Genomic DNA, 13,015 nt, shown 5'->3' with positions numbered 1-13,015 from the left:
TTTTTGCTCTACTACTGTAGTTCTTTTCTACATCTGAAATTATTTCAAAACAAAAAGTTCAAAATGAAAAAAACTTTTGAGATTAGAAACAGAGAAAATAATCGATACCCTGACATTAGGACAGAAGCACTGTACAGTGTCTGAGATATTATTCATTTTGAACCCTCAACCCTGAAACTCAGAATTAATATTCCTATTTGACAGTTAAAAAAACTAAGAACCAGAATGTCTAAGTGACTTGTCCAGATGGTACAAGGCTAAGGTAAGGCTGACTCAAATCCCAGTTTGTAAAATCTGCCCACCTCTCTTTTCAGGTTTAATTACTAGTTCCTTTACATTTCTTTCCAACCCAGACAAACCTTACCCTTGACCTCTAATTAAACAACACTCAATTTTCTAATTATTTTAGATGTTAATCTCACGCTTCCAAATATGACTAATTACTGGTCTGGGAACAAAAACCAGTTCTTCTATCTGATTTGTACCCCTGGCACTGGGCACTCTGAATCAGATGACAATTGTGGCTTCCTTGCCTTTACTAACACCAAAACTGCACTCTTTTCACTCTTACACCTACTCACTCGCTACTTCTTTAAGGACCAGTTTGATTCCAGTCTATCTAGAAAAGCAGTTCTGTGCAGAAAAGCATTTCCAGGTTCAATGTCAAAGAAAAGTAAACTTAAATCTCAACTCTGCCATCTACTTGTGCAACCTTAGAACAACTTGTTTAATTTCTCTCAAAGATAAACTTATGAAAGATTTAAAATTATACCTCCCTCAAAGGGTTGTTTGTGAAAATTAGTCAATGGAGATAAGATCATACTAAACGGTGGGTGTGGGAGATTAGGTGCTGCAACAACAGGAGGGAACACGTGGGACTGAGCCCATGAACACAGTATTAGCACAATGAGAGGAGGCAGGTGTCAACTAATACTCAAAGCCCCCAGATCCCAAACCAAGAGCAGGCCAGGCACCACGTACTAAATAAAAGCAGGCAAGGATATTGCAGAAAGAGAAAAATATAGATTAATAATCCTTATGAACATGAACACAAAAATCCTCACAAGCCTAACAAATCAAATCCAGCAATATATAGGATCACACAAAATGTGGTTATCCCAAGAATGCAAGGTTGGTTTATCATGTGACAATCAACACAATACATGCTAATAGAATATCTCAATAGACAAAAAAAAAGCATGACAAAATCTAGCGCTCTTTCACAAAAAATAAAACAAAACACCAAACTTAGAACAGAAAACTTCCTTAACCTGACAAACTCCCATCTACAGAACTAGGGTTGTGGCTCAGTGGTAGAGTGATCACCTCGCATGTGGAAGGCACTGGGTTCGATCAGCAGCACCACATAAAAATAAAACAATAAAAAATAAATGTATTGTGTCCATCTACAACTAAAAAATTTTTTTAAAACTTATAGCTTATATCACACTTATTGGTAAAGACTGAATGCTTTTTAGGTTAGAAACTCAATTTTATAACGATGTAGTATCTTCTCACCTGCTATTCCACATTGTGCCAGAAGTTCTTTTTTATAGAGAGAGAGAATATTTATTTTTCAGTTTTTGGCGGACATGACATTTTTGTTTGTATGTGGTGCTGAGGATCGAACCCGGGCCGCACACATGCCAGGCGAGCGCGCTACCGCTTGAGCTACATCCCTAGCCCGTGCCAGAAGTTCTTAAAAAAAAAAAAAAAAGAAAGAAAGAAACCTAAGGGGAGAGACAGAGACAGAGCATGTGTGTACCTGCACAAGCAAACATAAAGGACATAAACATCAAGGACAATGTAAACCTATCTCCAGTCAGAGATGACATGGGCTGGGGGTCTAACTCACCCTAAAATTCATACAGAAATGCAAGAAGAACAGCCAATGCAACCCTAAAAGGAACAAAACAGACCATACACTCCTTATATCCAACTACCACAGGAGATAGAGTAATCAAGACAACATGAAGCAGGTATACTGATGAATGGATGTACAGAACAAATGGATCAGAGAATCCAGAGACACTTCATTACATATGATGAATACATGTTCAGCACAAGTGCCAAAATAAAGTCTTTTCAACAAATAGTGTCTGCAGTCAAAAGAAAAGAATGAGATTGGAGTCCTTACATCATATACAAAAATTAACTAAAATTGGATAACAAGCATAAATGTGAGAGCTAAAATTAAAAAAAGTATTAGAAGACTTAAAAAGTAATCTCAGAATGAGTACCAGAGGCACAAGCAACCAAAGAGATAATACCAGCTCATCCAGAAAGTGAAGAGAACATACAAATGGGGGAAAAATATACAAGTAAATCATATATCTCATGTGATACTTGTTTTCAAACTGTATTAAGAATTCTTACAATTCAATAATAAAAAATATAACCCAATTTTAAAACGAGCAAAGTATACTCATACACATTTCTCCAAATCAGATACACAAATGACAAATAAGAACATGAAAAGATGCTCAACATCATTAGTCAAAGGGAAACGCAAATCAAAACCACAATTGAAATAACCAGTTATATCCAGTAGGATGGCTATAACCAAAAAGGGCAATAACAAGTGTTGGCAAAGATGTGGAGAACAGGAACCCTCTCATATTGCTGGCAGAAATATGAAGTAGCATGGATGCTTTGGAAGACGCCTGCAGTTCCTCAAAGAGTTTCCTCGTAATCCAGCAACCCTAGGCACACACCAAACAGAACTGGAAACATGTCCACACAAACACTTGTACACAAATGTTAATGGTAGCATTACTCCTGATATCCCCAAAGTGAAAACAACAAAGTGGAAAAAAAAATTGAAAACAAATGCCCACCAAAAGATAAATGGGTATAAAATATGGTATGTGGGGCTGAGGATGCAGCTCAGTAGCAGGGTACTAGTTTGGCATTCTGAGGTCCTGGATTTGATTTCCAGCACCACAAAGAAATAAAAAGAAAGGAAATATAGTATAACCACACAATGGGTTATAAAAAGAAATGAAGTACTGATATATGCTACAAAATGGAAAACCTCGAAAACACTATGCTAAATATATTAGGCCAGACACAAAAAGATACCAAGAATCATAATGCATGATTCCATTTATATGAAATACCTGGAAGAGGCAAATCCACAGTCAGAAAGTAGATCAGTGGTGGGGCTTGGAAGGAGGGTCAAACGAGTGATTGCTATCAGGTATGAGGTTGTAGGGAGCAGGATGAAAATGTTCTGAAATCAGACAGTGATGAACACACAATTCTGTGAATATATTAGAAACCAACGAGTCACACACTTTGTATACTTTTTAAAAGAGTGAGTTTTATGATATGTGAATTTTACCTCAATAAAGCTGCTATTAAAAACCTGGAAAGTGAATGGAATGTTCAGAGGTGGTGGCGTATGGAGTCAGGGTGAGAAGCGGAAGGACAGCACTAACCAGATAAGCTGAAATCTGAAGTGCAGGAGTCTGAGCTTAAATTCCTGAGTCACTGGAGAACCAGCAAAGGTTTCTAGGAAATAGTGATTGACAAGCTCAAAATTGTGGCTTAAAGATGACTAACCTTCAGCAGTGTAGGGAATGCACGTTTTATGCCCCTTTCCATCTTTACACTTTTAAAATGTACATTTATATGCCTCACATTGCCTAAGGATTTACAAATAGACTGTATTCTTCTGACATCCTCTATACAGTCAATTTTAAAAAGTGAAGCCAAGTACATTTAAAATCAGTGCATATTTAAGCACGACACAGAACCATTTCCTTCTGTTGGTTCATACACGTGTTTTGGGAGTATACTTCAAAAGAACAGGAGAAAGACTGGACCCAAGTCAACAAGACACAGATGTCGTAACTATAAAAACATTCAATATCATTGCAGCAGACTGCTCAAAAAATGCTTGCTGACTAAAAACCACTAGGAAGAACAGGAAAAAGTAAGCTCAGTCTTGTTTGTTATTATACAGAATCCAATCAATCATTGTTTGCAGAAAATATCTTGTGAGGTTCAAAGTATAAAATTCCTCAACCAGGTTTCAATCTGTTTTGAACATTCCATTTAAAATGGGAAGTCAGCTGAGTCATCGTCACATAACATACTACTGCTGAAAATTCAAAACGTTTCTCAGTTACAAGAGTGGAAATGCTAAGATTCTGCTTAGCAGCCAACTCAAACACACACAGAGAATGAAAATCATTTTTAAAATACAACATCTTAAATAAGAAATTTAAACTATATTTATGTTTTTTAAAATTAAAATTATGCCTTAGCTGAATACTACTTTTTCTCTTTTGAATCTCATTTCAGGTCCTCTGACAGATTCCCTACAATGCAATGCTTCTTAATCTTTAAAAAGCGATGACTCTTTGAAATTTGACAAATGCTAAGAATCACATCTGGTTTGTTTTGTATTATGCTTTTTTTAAGCACACACTTTTTCAAACTAATTTTTCTGCAGAACCCAGGATGAACCTCATTCTGTGGGCACAGTGCCATTCTAACCTAAATGGGGCTTTCTTTTAATTAAGAATGCATATTACACCTGTCATGGTGGCACAGGCCTGTAATCTCAGATATTTGGGAGGCTGCAGCAAGAGGATTACAAGTTCAAGGCCAGCCTTGGCAACTTAGCGGTAAGTACCATCTCAAAAATAAAAAATGAAAAGGGATGGGAATGTTGATAAGTGGCACAATGCCCCTGGGTTCAACCTCCCAAATGTGTGTGTGTGTGTGTGTGTGTGTGTGTGTGTGTGTGTGTGTTTTATATGCCCAACTCCTGTATTTCATTTTTTATCTTAGAGGATTATCAGTTCATCACTGAACAATGCTAAAAACCAGCAACTTTTATGTCCAACAGTAAGGGAGCTATTCAAATAAACCTTCAAAAAAGCAGCAATTAGTACAAGTAGTAATTGATTTAAATATGAAGACATAATTACTGTGACTTCAAATGTTTATAATGATCTCAGTTTAGTTGTTTGGCATTTCCTAAAATGAAAGAAAACATCCAGTGTGAAAGCATAAATACTATATAATCATCTGGTTAATTTACTTAAAAATGGTCAAGGACAGTGTCTAATGTGGTATACTGAGAACACACACATCATCACCTCTGGGATATTTCTTTCAAAAAATATGAATCTAATCATACAGAAACTCAGATAAATCCAAGTTGCAGAAACAACTAGTCACAGAAATGGCACCATCATGAAAGGGGCAGAAAAGGATTCAGGAACTGTTCCTGATACAAGGAAACTTCTGATGGGCTGGGGATGTGGCTCAAGCGGTAGCGTGCTCGCCTGGCATGCGTGCGGCTCAGGTTCAATCCTCAGCACCACATATCAACAAAGATGTTGTGTCCGCCGAGAACTAAAAAATAAATATTAAAAAAAATTCTCTCTCTCTCTCTCTCCTCTCTCACTCTCTCTTAAAAAAAAAAAAAAAAAAAAAAACTTCTGAGACAAGACAATTAATGCAACACTGGGTTCAGGAATTGAGGAAAAGAAAAAACATTATTAGGACAACTGAGAAACTTTAGATATGGATCAAACAGTATGCAAAGCTGAACTTGCCAAGTGAGATCCTTTGATTGTCATATGCAGATGCCATGGTGCCATATTTGGGGGTGAAATGTCATGGAAAACACAAATGTAGCAAAATATTAGTAATCAAGAAACCTAGCTAAAGAGAGACCAATTTTCAATGCACTACTTAATGTTAGAATGATTAAACAACAACAACAACAACAACAAAAACCCTTAAAACAGGAGAGGAACTTTTTCTTCATCTTGAGATTTATTATAAACCAGATTTAACAGAATACATACACCAAATTCAAGAGATCATAAAAATGATACTTTTTATGTTTATGTTCAAATTTTCCAGAGGATTGTTACATTTTTTTAATTAAGCATACAGTTTATGACTCATTTACTCTATCTACTGATTTACCAGAGTTGCCAAATTAAACTAGAGAAAAACCTATCAAAATGAATTTGCTTAAAAAATAAGGATTTGTTATAAAAAACTATATAAAAGAGGTTGTGAGGGGAATTGGAAGAAAATAAGGAGAGAAATGAATTACAGTAGATGGGATAGAAAGAGAAGATGGGGGGAGGGGGATAGTAGAGGATAGGAAAGGTAGCAGAATACAACAGTCACTCGTATGGCATTATGTAAAAATGTGAATGTGTAACCGATGTGATTCTGCAATCTGTATTTGGGGTAAAAGTGGGAGTTCATAACTCACTTGAAACTAATGTTTGAAATATGATATGTCAAGAGCTTTGTAAGGTTTTGAACAAGCAATAAAAAAAAAAATTTAAAAAAAATACTGTTAAAAAAACAAAAAAAAATAAAAAAATTAAAAAAATAAGGATTTGCTAGCCTGCAAACCAGATCACAGCAAAGCACCAGAAAAACTTAAAATCAGAAGATGAATTGTCTCCCAAATAAAGGTAGATGGATTCCAAGAAGAGGATCCACCTTGGCTAGAGAGAGCTAATGCCCTGGTTTACTCTTCTGTCTCAAGTGTCTTCTGATATAGCATTTGTCCCAGTCATAAGTGCCCCACACAAGTGTCCCAGTTTAGATGCTACATTATAGGGTATAAAGAATGTCTGCTATACAGCAGCATTTAATAGTTGATTTACGGGGGGGGGGGGGGATCAGTACAACGTGAAGCACGTCAGCACCTACTTTAGACAATATACTCTATATTATAGTAAATACATCACTAGAATGGGCATAAAATATATTGTTACCTTTTCAGAAAGAAAAAAACAAAGTTATCTATTATGCAATTAAAATGCTGCATGGTGGGAAAACTAGAGTTCAGAGTGAAAAGGCCTGTTTGAATTCCACCTCTGTCACTTTTTTTTAAATATTTTTTTTTAGATGTTGATGGATCTTTATTTTATTCATTTATTTATATGTGGTGCTGAGAATCGAACCCACGGCCTCACACATGCTAGGCAAGTGCTCTACCACTGAGCCACAACTCCAGTCCTACCACCTGTCACTTTTTAAGAGACTACAATAACCTTAGGTAAATTTCTCCACCGCAGCCTTCTCATCTGAAAAATAAATAAGTCAGAACACCAGCTGATCTGTCACAGGTCATGGTCAAGCTCTAAATATTCTATGACTTTGGCCTCCAAAAATACTTTTAAAACTTAGCCTAGTTGAGCTGCACTAGCAGAGATGTTTTTGCTGCTGATTGTTTTCACAAGGGCAAAATTTAACCCATCTTCTCTCCCCAGATAGACTCCTATTTCTGCTTTGGCTTTACTCTTTCTAAAGGTTGGGTCAATCTCCCTTTACCAAGATGCAGACCCCTATTTGACTCTTCGCATACCTAATCAGCTGCCAAATCCCAGGTTCAACCTCCTCGGAATCTCATACTCTTTCACCTCTTTTCTTTTTGATTCTTACTTGTTCTTTTCAGTTATAGGACAGTAGAATCCATTTTGATATGCTTATACAAACTCGAAATATCTCATTCTAATTAGGATCCCACTCATGTGGATCCACCTCTTTTCTATCACCTTAATCCCAGTCTTCATCACTCCTTGCCTAGATCACTAATTATCTCCCATAAATACCTGGATCTCCAATCCCAGCCTAGAGTTTTCTATCATATTAGTACTTTGCCAAAAAGCATGCAATGCCTCCCTATACATGAAAATTCATAACAAATTTCTCAACCTGAATTCAAGAACCCCACATCTCAACCAGTTTGCTATGAATGTCTTATCCAAAAATCCAACTGAACTACTATTTTCTGCTTCATCAGATTCCTTTGTATTTACTGGATTTTGTGCCTTTTACTTCTGTGTTGTTCTTACTATACCCCGTTCTCTTTTCAAAATTGATTCTATTATTTTAAGGTCCACTCTAAGGGTGATCATCTTCATCTAGAAATTACAGCTCCCTCTTCTGAGTGCACAGGATGCTGACATATGACAATTTTAATTACTGACAGTGAATTTTAAAAGACAATTTACCTAGCTAGTAAATTCAATTAATCCCTTGTGCTAATTTTGTTTAACTGACATCAGATACCTGGCATACTGTCTTGAGAAAGATTTACTGCTTAGCAGGGGAACAGGAAAGAGTGACATATCTTTGACATTCAGAAACCAGTTTCCAAACTGGAGCTTCACATAACAGGGTTTGGGTTCCTGGGTATTAAAGACGTTTAAATGAAGTCAATAATTAAAGGTTTGGACTTGCCATGTCAAAAATCCGAACAAAGTTATACAACAGTGATTCACAATCAGGCTTGATTTCAGCCCACCTCCCAACCCCATGGACCTTTATAAATGTCTAGAAACAGGTGAGCACAGCGGCACACACTTGTGATCCCAGTGGCTTGGGAGGCTGAGGCAGGAGAATTACAAATTCAAAACCAGCCTCAATATCTCAGCAAGGCCCTAAGCAACTCAATGAGATTCTGTTTCTAAATAAAATATTTTAAAAAGGGCTGGGAATGTGGCTCAGTGGTTAACACCCCTGGTTGTTCAATTCCCAGTGCCAAAAACAAGTCTGGAACACCTTTGAGCATCACACACACTGAGCAGGGAGAACTACCAGCAAATGCTGAACATCCTATTACACCCAGAACAGTCCTCACAACGAAGAATTATCTGACCCACAAGGTCAACAGTGTCCAGGTTGAGAAACTCTGGTCTAAACATACTGCATGCATCTATGGGTTTTGCTTCACAAAAGAAATTTTCAAATTTTTCATAGTGAAGAACCATTTCTTCAATCACTAGTGGTTTGGCCTCCTGCAAGTTATTTAATCTCTTTAAACCTCAATTTCTTCATCCGTAAAACAGGGATAAAAGCCAGGCACAGCGGTGTACCCTGTGATCCCAGTGACTTAGAAGACTGAAGCAGGAGGATCACAAGTTTGAGGTCAGCTGGCACCAGCAACTTAGCAAGATCACAGCAACTTAACAAGACCCTTTCTCAAAATAGAAAAGACTGTGGACATAACTCAGTGGTAAAGCACCCCTGCATCCATTCCCTAGGAGCAAACAAATAAATAAAAATAATAATAATGATTATTACTATTACCACCTACCTCATGGGGCTTTTCAAGGAGATGAATCCATGCATGTCAAGTCCTTAGACAAGTACATCAGGCAGAGGGTGAGCATTCAACAAGTCTAGAACTTACATTCTTCCCCTATCTAATGCCCAGTCCAGTGTTTTAAATACAGAAGATGCCAATAATCGTTCCCTAAGTGAATACAAAAACCTGACTTCCTGGGGACAGCCCTAAGGGGTAAAGACAGATGTATTCTTTTTTTTTTTTTTTTTTTTAATGTTTTTATAGTTGAGCACAGTATCTTAATTATTTATTTTTATGTGACGCTGAGGATCAAACCCAGGGCCTCACACGTGCTAGGTAAGCGCTCTACCGCTGAGCCACAACCCCAGCCCTGACAGATGTATTCTTGTTTGGGGAAAAAGGAAGCATTTGCCACCTAATAACATCTCTCCCCACTTGGAACACATTTAACTCAATCTTTTTTTTCCCCCCTTTTCTTTTTCAATACTGGGGATTAAAGCCAGGGCCTTGCACATACTAGACAAACACACCACCACTGAGCTGCATTCCTAGCCCTCAGAACATCTTTAACCTTTTAAGAATTGGAAGCACTGCCTTTAAAACATCTCATCGATACTTGTCTTTTCTTTTCACACCTTCTGACCAACTGAAGATCCTCAAACCTGTGAATGGACTGGTATCTCCTGATCCCTATATCTTCTGTCTTGTGTTAGTTATTTATGTACTTATTATAGTTTTCCTACTAGTTTATACATGCCCTGTGGGCATGGACAACATTTGACTCCTTTTTATATAACTCAAGGGGCCTAACAGACCTTAACAACTGGCTGGCCCAAGCCTCTCATTTTTATAGATTAGCCACAGAGAGGACAAGTGACTTGCCAAGAGTCAAGGTCATATTTCAAGTAGCAGAACTCAAATTCGAACTCAGATAGACAGCCAATACAAAGACTCCAAGTTCTGCCCAATTGTAACAGCATATGAAAATTATACCTGTGGTACAATGTTCAACTTAAGTCCGAGGACACTCTTATAGGAACTAGACCTATATATGGTTACCTTGCAAAACAAAAATTAGAAGGGGAAATAGACCCATATCCCAAGCTCCTTTCTGCTGCTGAAATCATACCTTACCAACTCAACCTGTTTTCTTTAATTCTGTATCTTACTATTTAATGACTTTTTGACCACAAAACTTGTTTAAATGTTTGAGAACTATTATTTAATCAGTGACATCTGGCTTAATTTCCTCTAAATTATTATTTTGAGTAACAAAATCTCTTAATGGATAAACCAATGATGCCCATCCTCTGCTAACTGAACATTCTTTAACCATCACCTGATCAGATTAATGCTTATAAACCTCAAAAATCTGGAAATTTAGGGTAATTCTATAAGGTGAAACATCCAGATAATTGTGAGTGTAAATAATCCCAACATAAGCCTAAAATTTACAATAATCAAGCATAAAGCACACACTAAGACCCAAGATCTGAGAGATTTTATTTTACTATGTTCAAGTGAAAGCTGTTCACATTTTCTCTCAATGTCCCAATATGATGCAAAAGAAAAAGGTGAATAAGAAAGGAAAAGATCGTTAAGACAATGTGGATGAGAAAAAGAGTTAAACACAGTGTAATTCCCTGAAGCTGAAGCAATTACAGTTCAATAAAGCCAAACATGACCATAAAGCAATCATTAAAAAAAAAAGAAAAAGAAAAAAGAAAGAAAAAACCTTCCTCTGCGGTGATGCTTTATGTTACCAGTGCAAAAGCATTCAGGCCCAATAGGACCGATTACCACTGACTGAGAACAGATCTTTAATTATTTTACCAGCTGATTAAAAGGAAAAAGAAAAAAAAAGCGCACACACACGGAACGTGGACACAAAACGTAGTGTCAAAGGAAAACAAACGCAGTTTATGCTTGGTAAAGTTCAAGGGCAAAACTGTTTCCAATGCAACAGAATCCGCCTGACTACAATGTGTTGGAAGAGGAAAAAAAAAATGCGAACACATAGTATCTTTTTATAAAGGCAACAATTTGAGCTACAAAGTAATAACGGGGAAGCCAAAACAGTTTGACAGCCCGCCATAAGGGCCGCCTCAATCATGAGTCACACAATGCCTGCAACCATTTACAATAGTAATTAATGCACAAGTCCCCTAATTAAATCCTAAAAGGGTGAGAATGCTTTTAACTAAGTTTACAAGAATTGCTTTTTTTTTTTAAAGAAAGGCGCGCGCGCACACGCGCGCGCGCACACACACACACACACACACACACTCACACACACGTAATTACGCATCTCCCCGCAATCCTTCCATCCAATATTCCCTCGGGCCGTTTTCTCCCGAATGTCTGTGCTCCTGGCGTGCGAAGGAAAAATGACCAGGGGGGAACTTGTAAACCCAGGAAGGACGAACCCGAGTGGCCAGAGCCGAGTGGAGAGGGGCGGGAGACGGAGAGCTCGCCCATCTTACCTGCTAAGATTTCTTTCTACGTCTTTGGTAGCTTTAGCTTCCAATTCTCTGAAACAGAAAACAAACACACATACACACAAAAAAATAAAATAAAACAACACACACACACACGCACAAACAAACACCGAGATGCGCGTGAAAACCGAGCTGCTGCTGCTGCTGCTGCTGCTGCTGCTGCTGCTGCTGCGGCAGAGGCTCGCGCCGGCCGGATGGGGGGAGGGGAGCGGGGGGAGGGGGCTCACAAAGCTGCGGGGCTGCAGCCCAGACTGCGGTCAGGCGGCGCGGGCGAGGCGCAGCCCCGGAGCCGGGCCCAGCGGCGCTGCCAGGCCTCTCCCGGACGCCCGCCGGGGCTCCGCCACGGCACAGCCCGCGCCCTCCCAGCGAGGCCCGAGATCTCGGGGACGCCCGGCGCCGCCGCTGCCGCTGCCGCCGCCGCCCGCACTTGCGGGCCCCGCAGCAGCACCCGAGGCTCCTCCCGCCCGGAGGGAGGTCCCCGCTCCGCTCACCTCATGTGTGTAAAGTGCACGAGCAAGTGGGGCGCGGTGATGAGGCTCGCGAGCCTCAAGCCCTCCGCAGCGCCGCGGGGAGAGGCCCGAGCCGCTGCACCAGCGCCATTTTCTACACCGACCCGCTGCCGCCGCCGCCGCCGCTGCTGCTGCCGCCGCCGCCGCCGCCGCAGGCCCCAGACCGGAAGTGAATGCCCCACGCGGCAACCCCTTCCGGGGGCGCCGCGGCCACCGGCCCCAAGATGGAGGCCCTAGCAACTAGACCCGCTGACGGGACAGGCCCTTGGCAACCGTCCGGGTGCCTCGCGTGGATCCGGGCCGGACCTCCCCGGAGGACTCAGCCTCCGAGGCGCCCCGCGAGCGGCTGCGGGGCCTCACGAGCCCCGCGCCCAGCCCTTCTCGCCGCGGCCGGTCCCCGTCTGACTCGGCTCCCTCCCCTCCTCCGCCTTCGTTACTGCGACACAAGTTTCCTTCCCCGCCGCCGGCCCTGCCCCCACCGAAACATGCAAAAAAAAAAAAAAAAAAAAAATTCCTCTAAACCTCCAATTCCACCCCTGCCGAAGCCGGATGAGGCCGCGCGGCTTTTGAATCCAGCCACTTTTAATTATTGTTGACCTTGTGCCAAATATTTAACCTCTGCTTCCCTGACTCCTCCTCAGGTGAAGGGCGCAGACCTGAGAGGGTTGGGAGGTTTGCAAAGGCGATTTTTTTTTTTTTTTAACCACTCGATTTTACGAACCCTTTGGCTGGACAATTGCACTTGCACGCATCTCTGCTCAGGAAATAATCCCAAGTGTCTATAGACATTGCACCATCGAGATTTGAAGTCATGGCTTTGGTGGTGGTGAAAAGTGGTAAAAGGGACAGTGTGTCCAACCTGGGAGGGTGACTTTAAAAATTGAACTTGTGGCATGTATAAGAATAGCATGAAAATGATGTCGAGG

The 13,015-nt window shown here is 40.2% G+C and overlaps 1 protein-coding gene across 3 annotated transcripts in view; it reads right to left on the bottom strand.

The window, feature by feature from the left end:
- Window positions 1-12,223, bottom strand: part of Tnrc6a (trinucleotide repeat containing adaptor 6A) — an 87,025-nt gene extending 74,802 nt beyond the window's left edge. For 2 of the 3 annotated variants that reach the window (XM_077802798.1, XM_077802801.1), the window contains exons 1-2: window positions 12,072-12,223; window positions 11,566-11,613 (exon numbers count right to left, since the gene is read on the bottom strand). In XM_077802798.1, the coding sequence (XP_077658924.1) occupies window positions 11,566-11,613; window positions 12,072-12,076 (53 nt within the window). In that variant the 5' untranslated portion in view covers window positions 12,077-12,223. The remainder of the gene's footprint in view (window positions 1-11,565; window positions 11,614-12,071) is intronic. The other variant, XM_077802800.1, reaches the window with a different exon arrangement.
- Between the last annotated feature and the right edge of the window lie 792 nt (window positions 12,224-13,015).

The sequence above is a fragment of the Urocitellus parryii genome, chromosome 9 (assembly GCF_045843805.1).
Source record: "Urocitellus parryii isolate mUroPar1 chromosome 9, mUroPar1.hap1, whole genome shotgun sequence".
Lineage (NCBI taxonomy): Eukaryota > Metazoa > Chordata > Mammalia > Rodentia > Sciuridae > Urocitellus > Urocitellus parryii.
The sequence above is the reverse complement of the archived record's forward strand: the minus strand, read 5'-3'. Positions and strand labels throughout refer to the sequence as shown.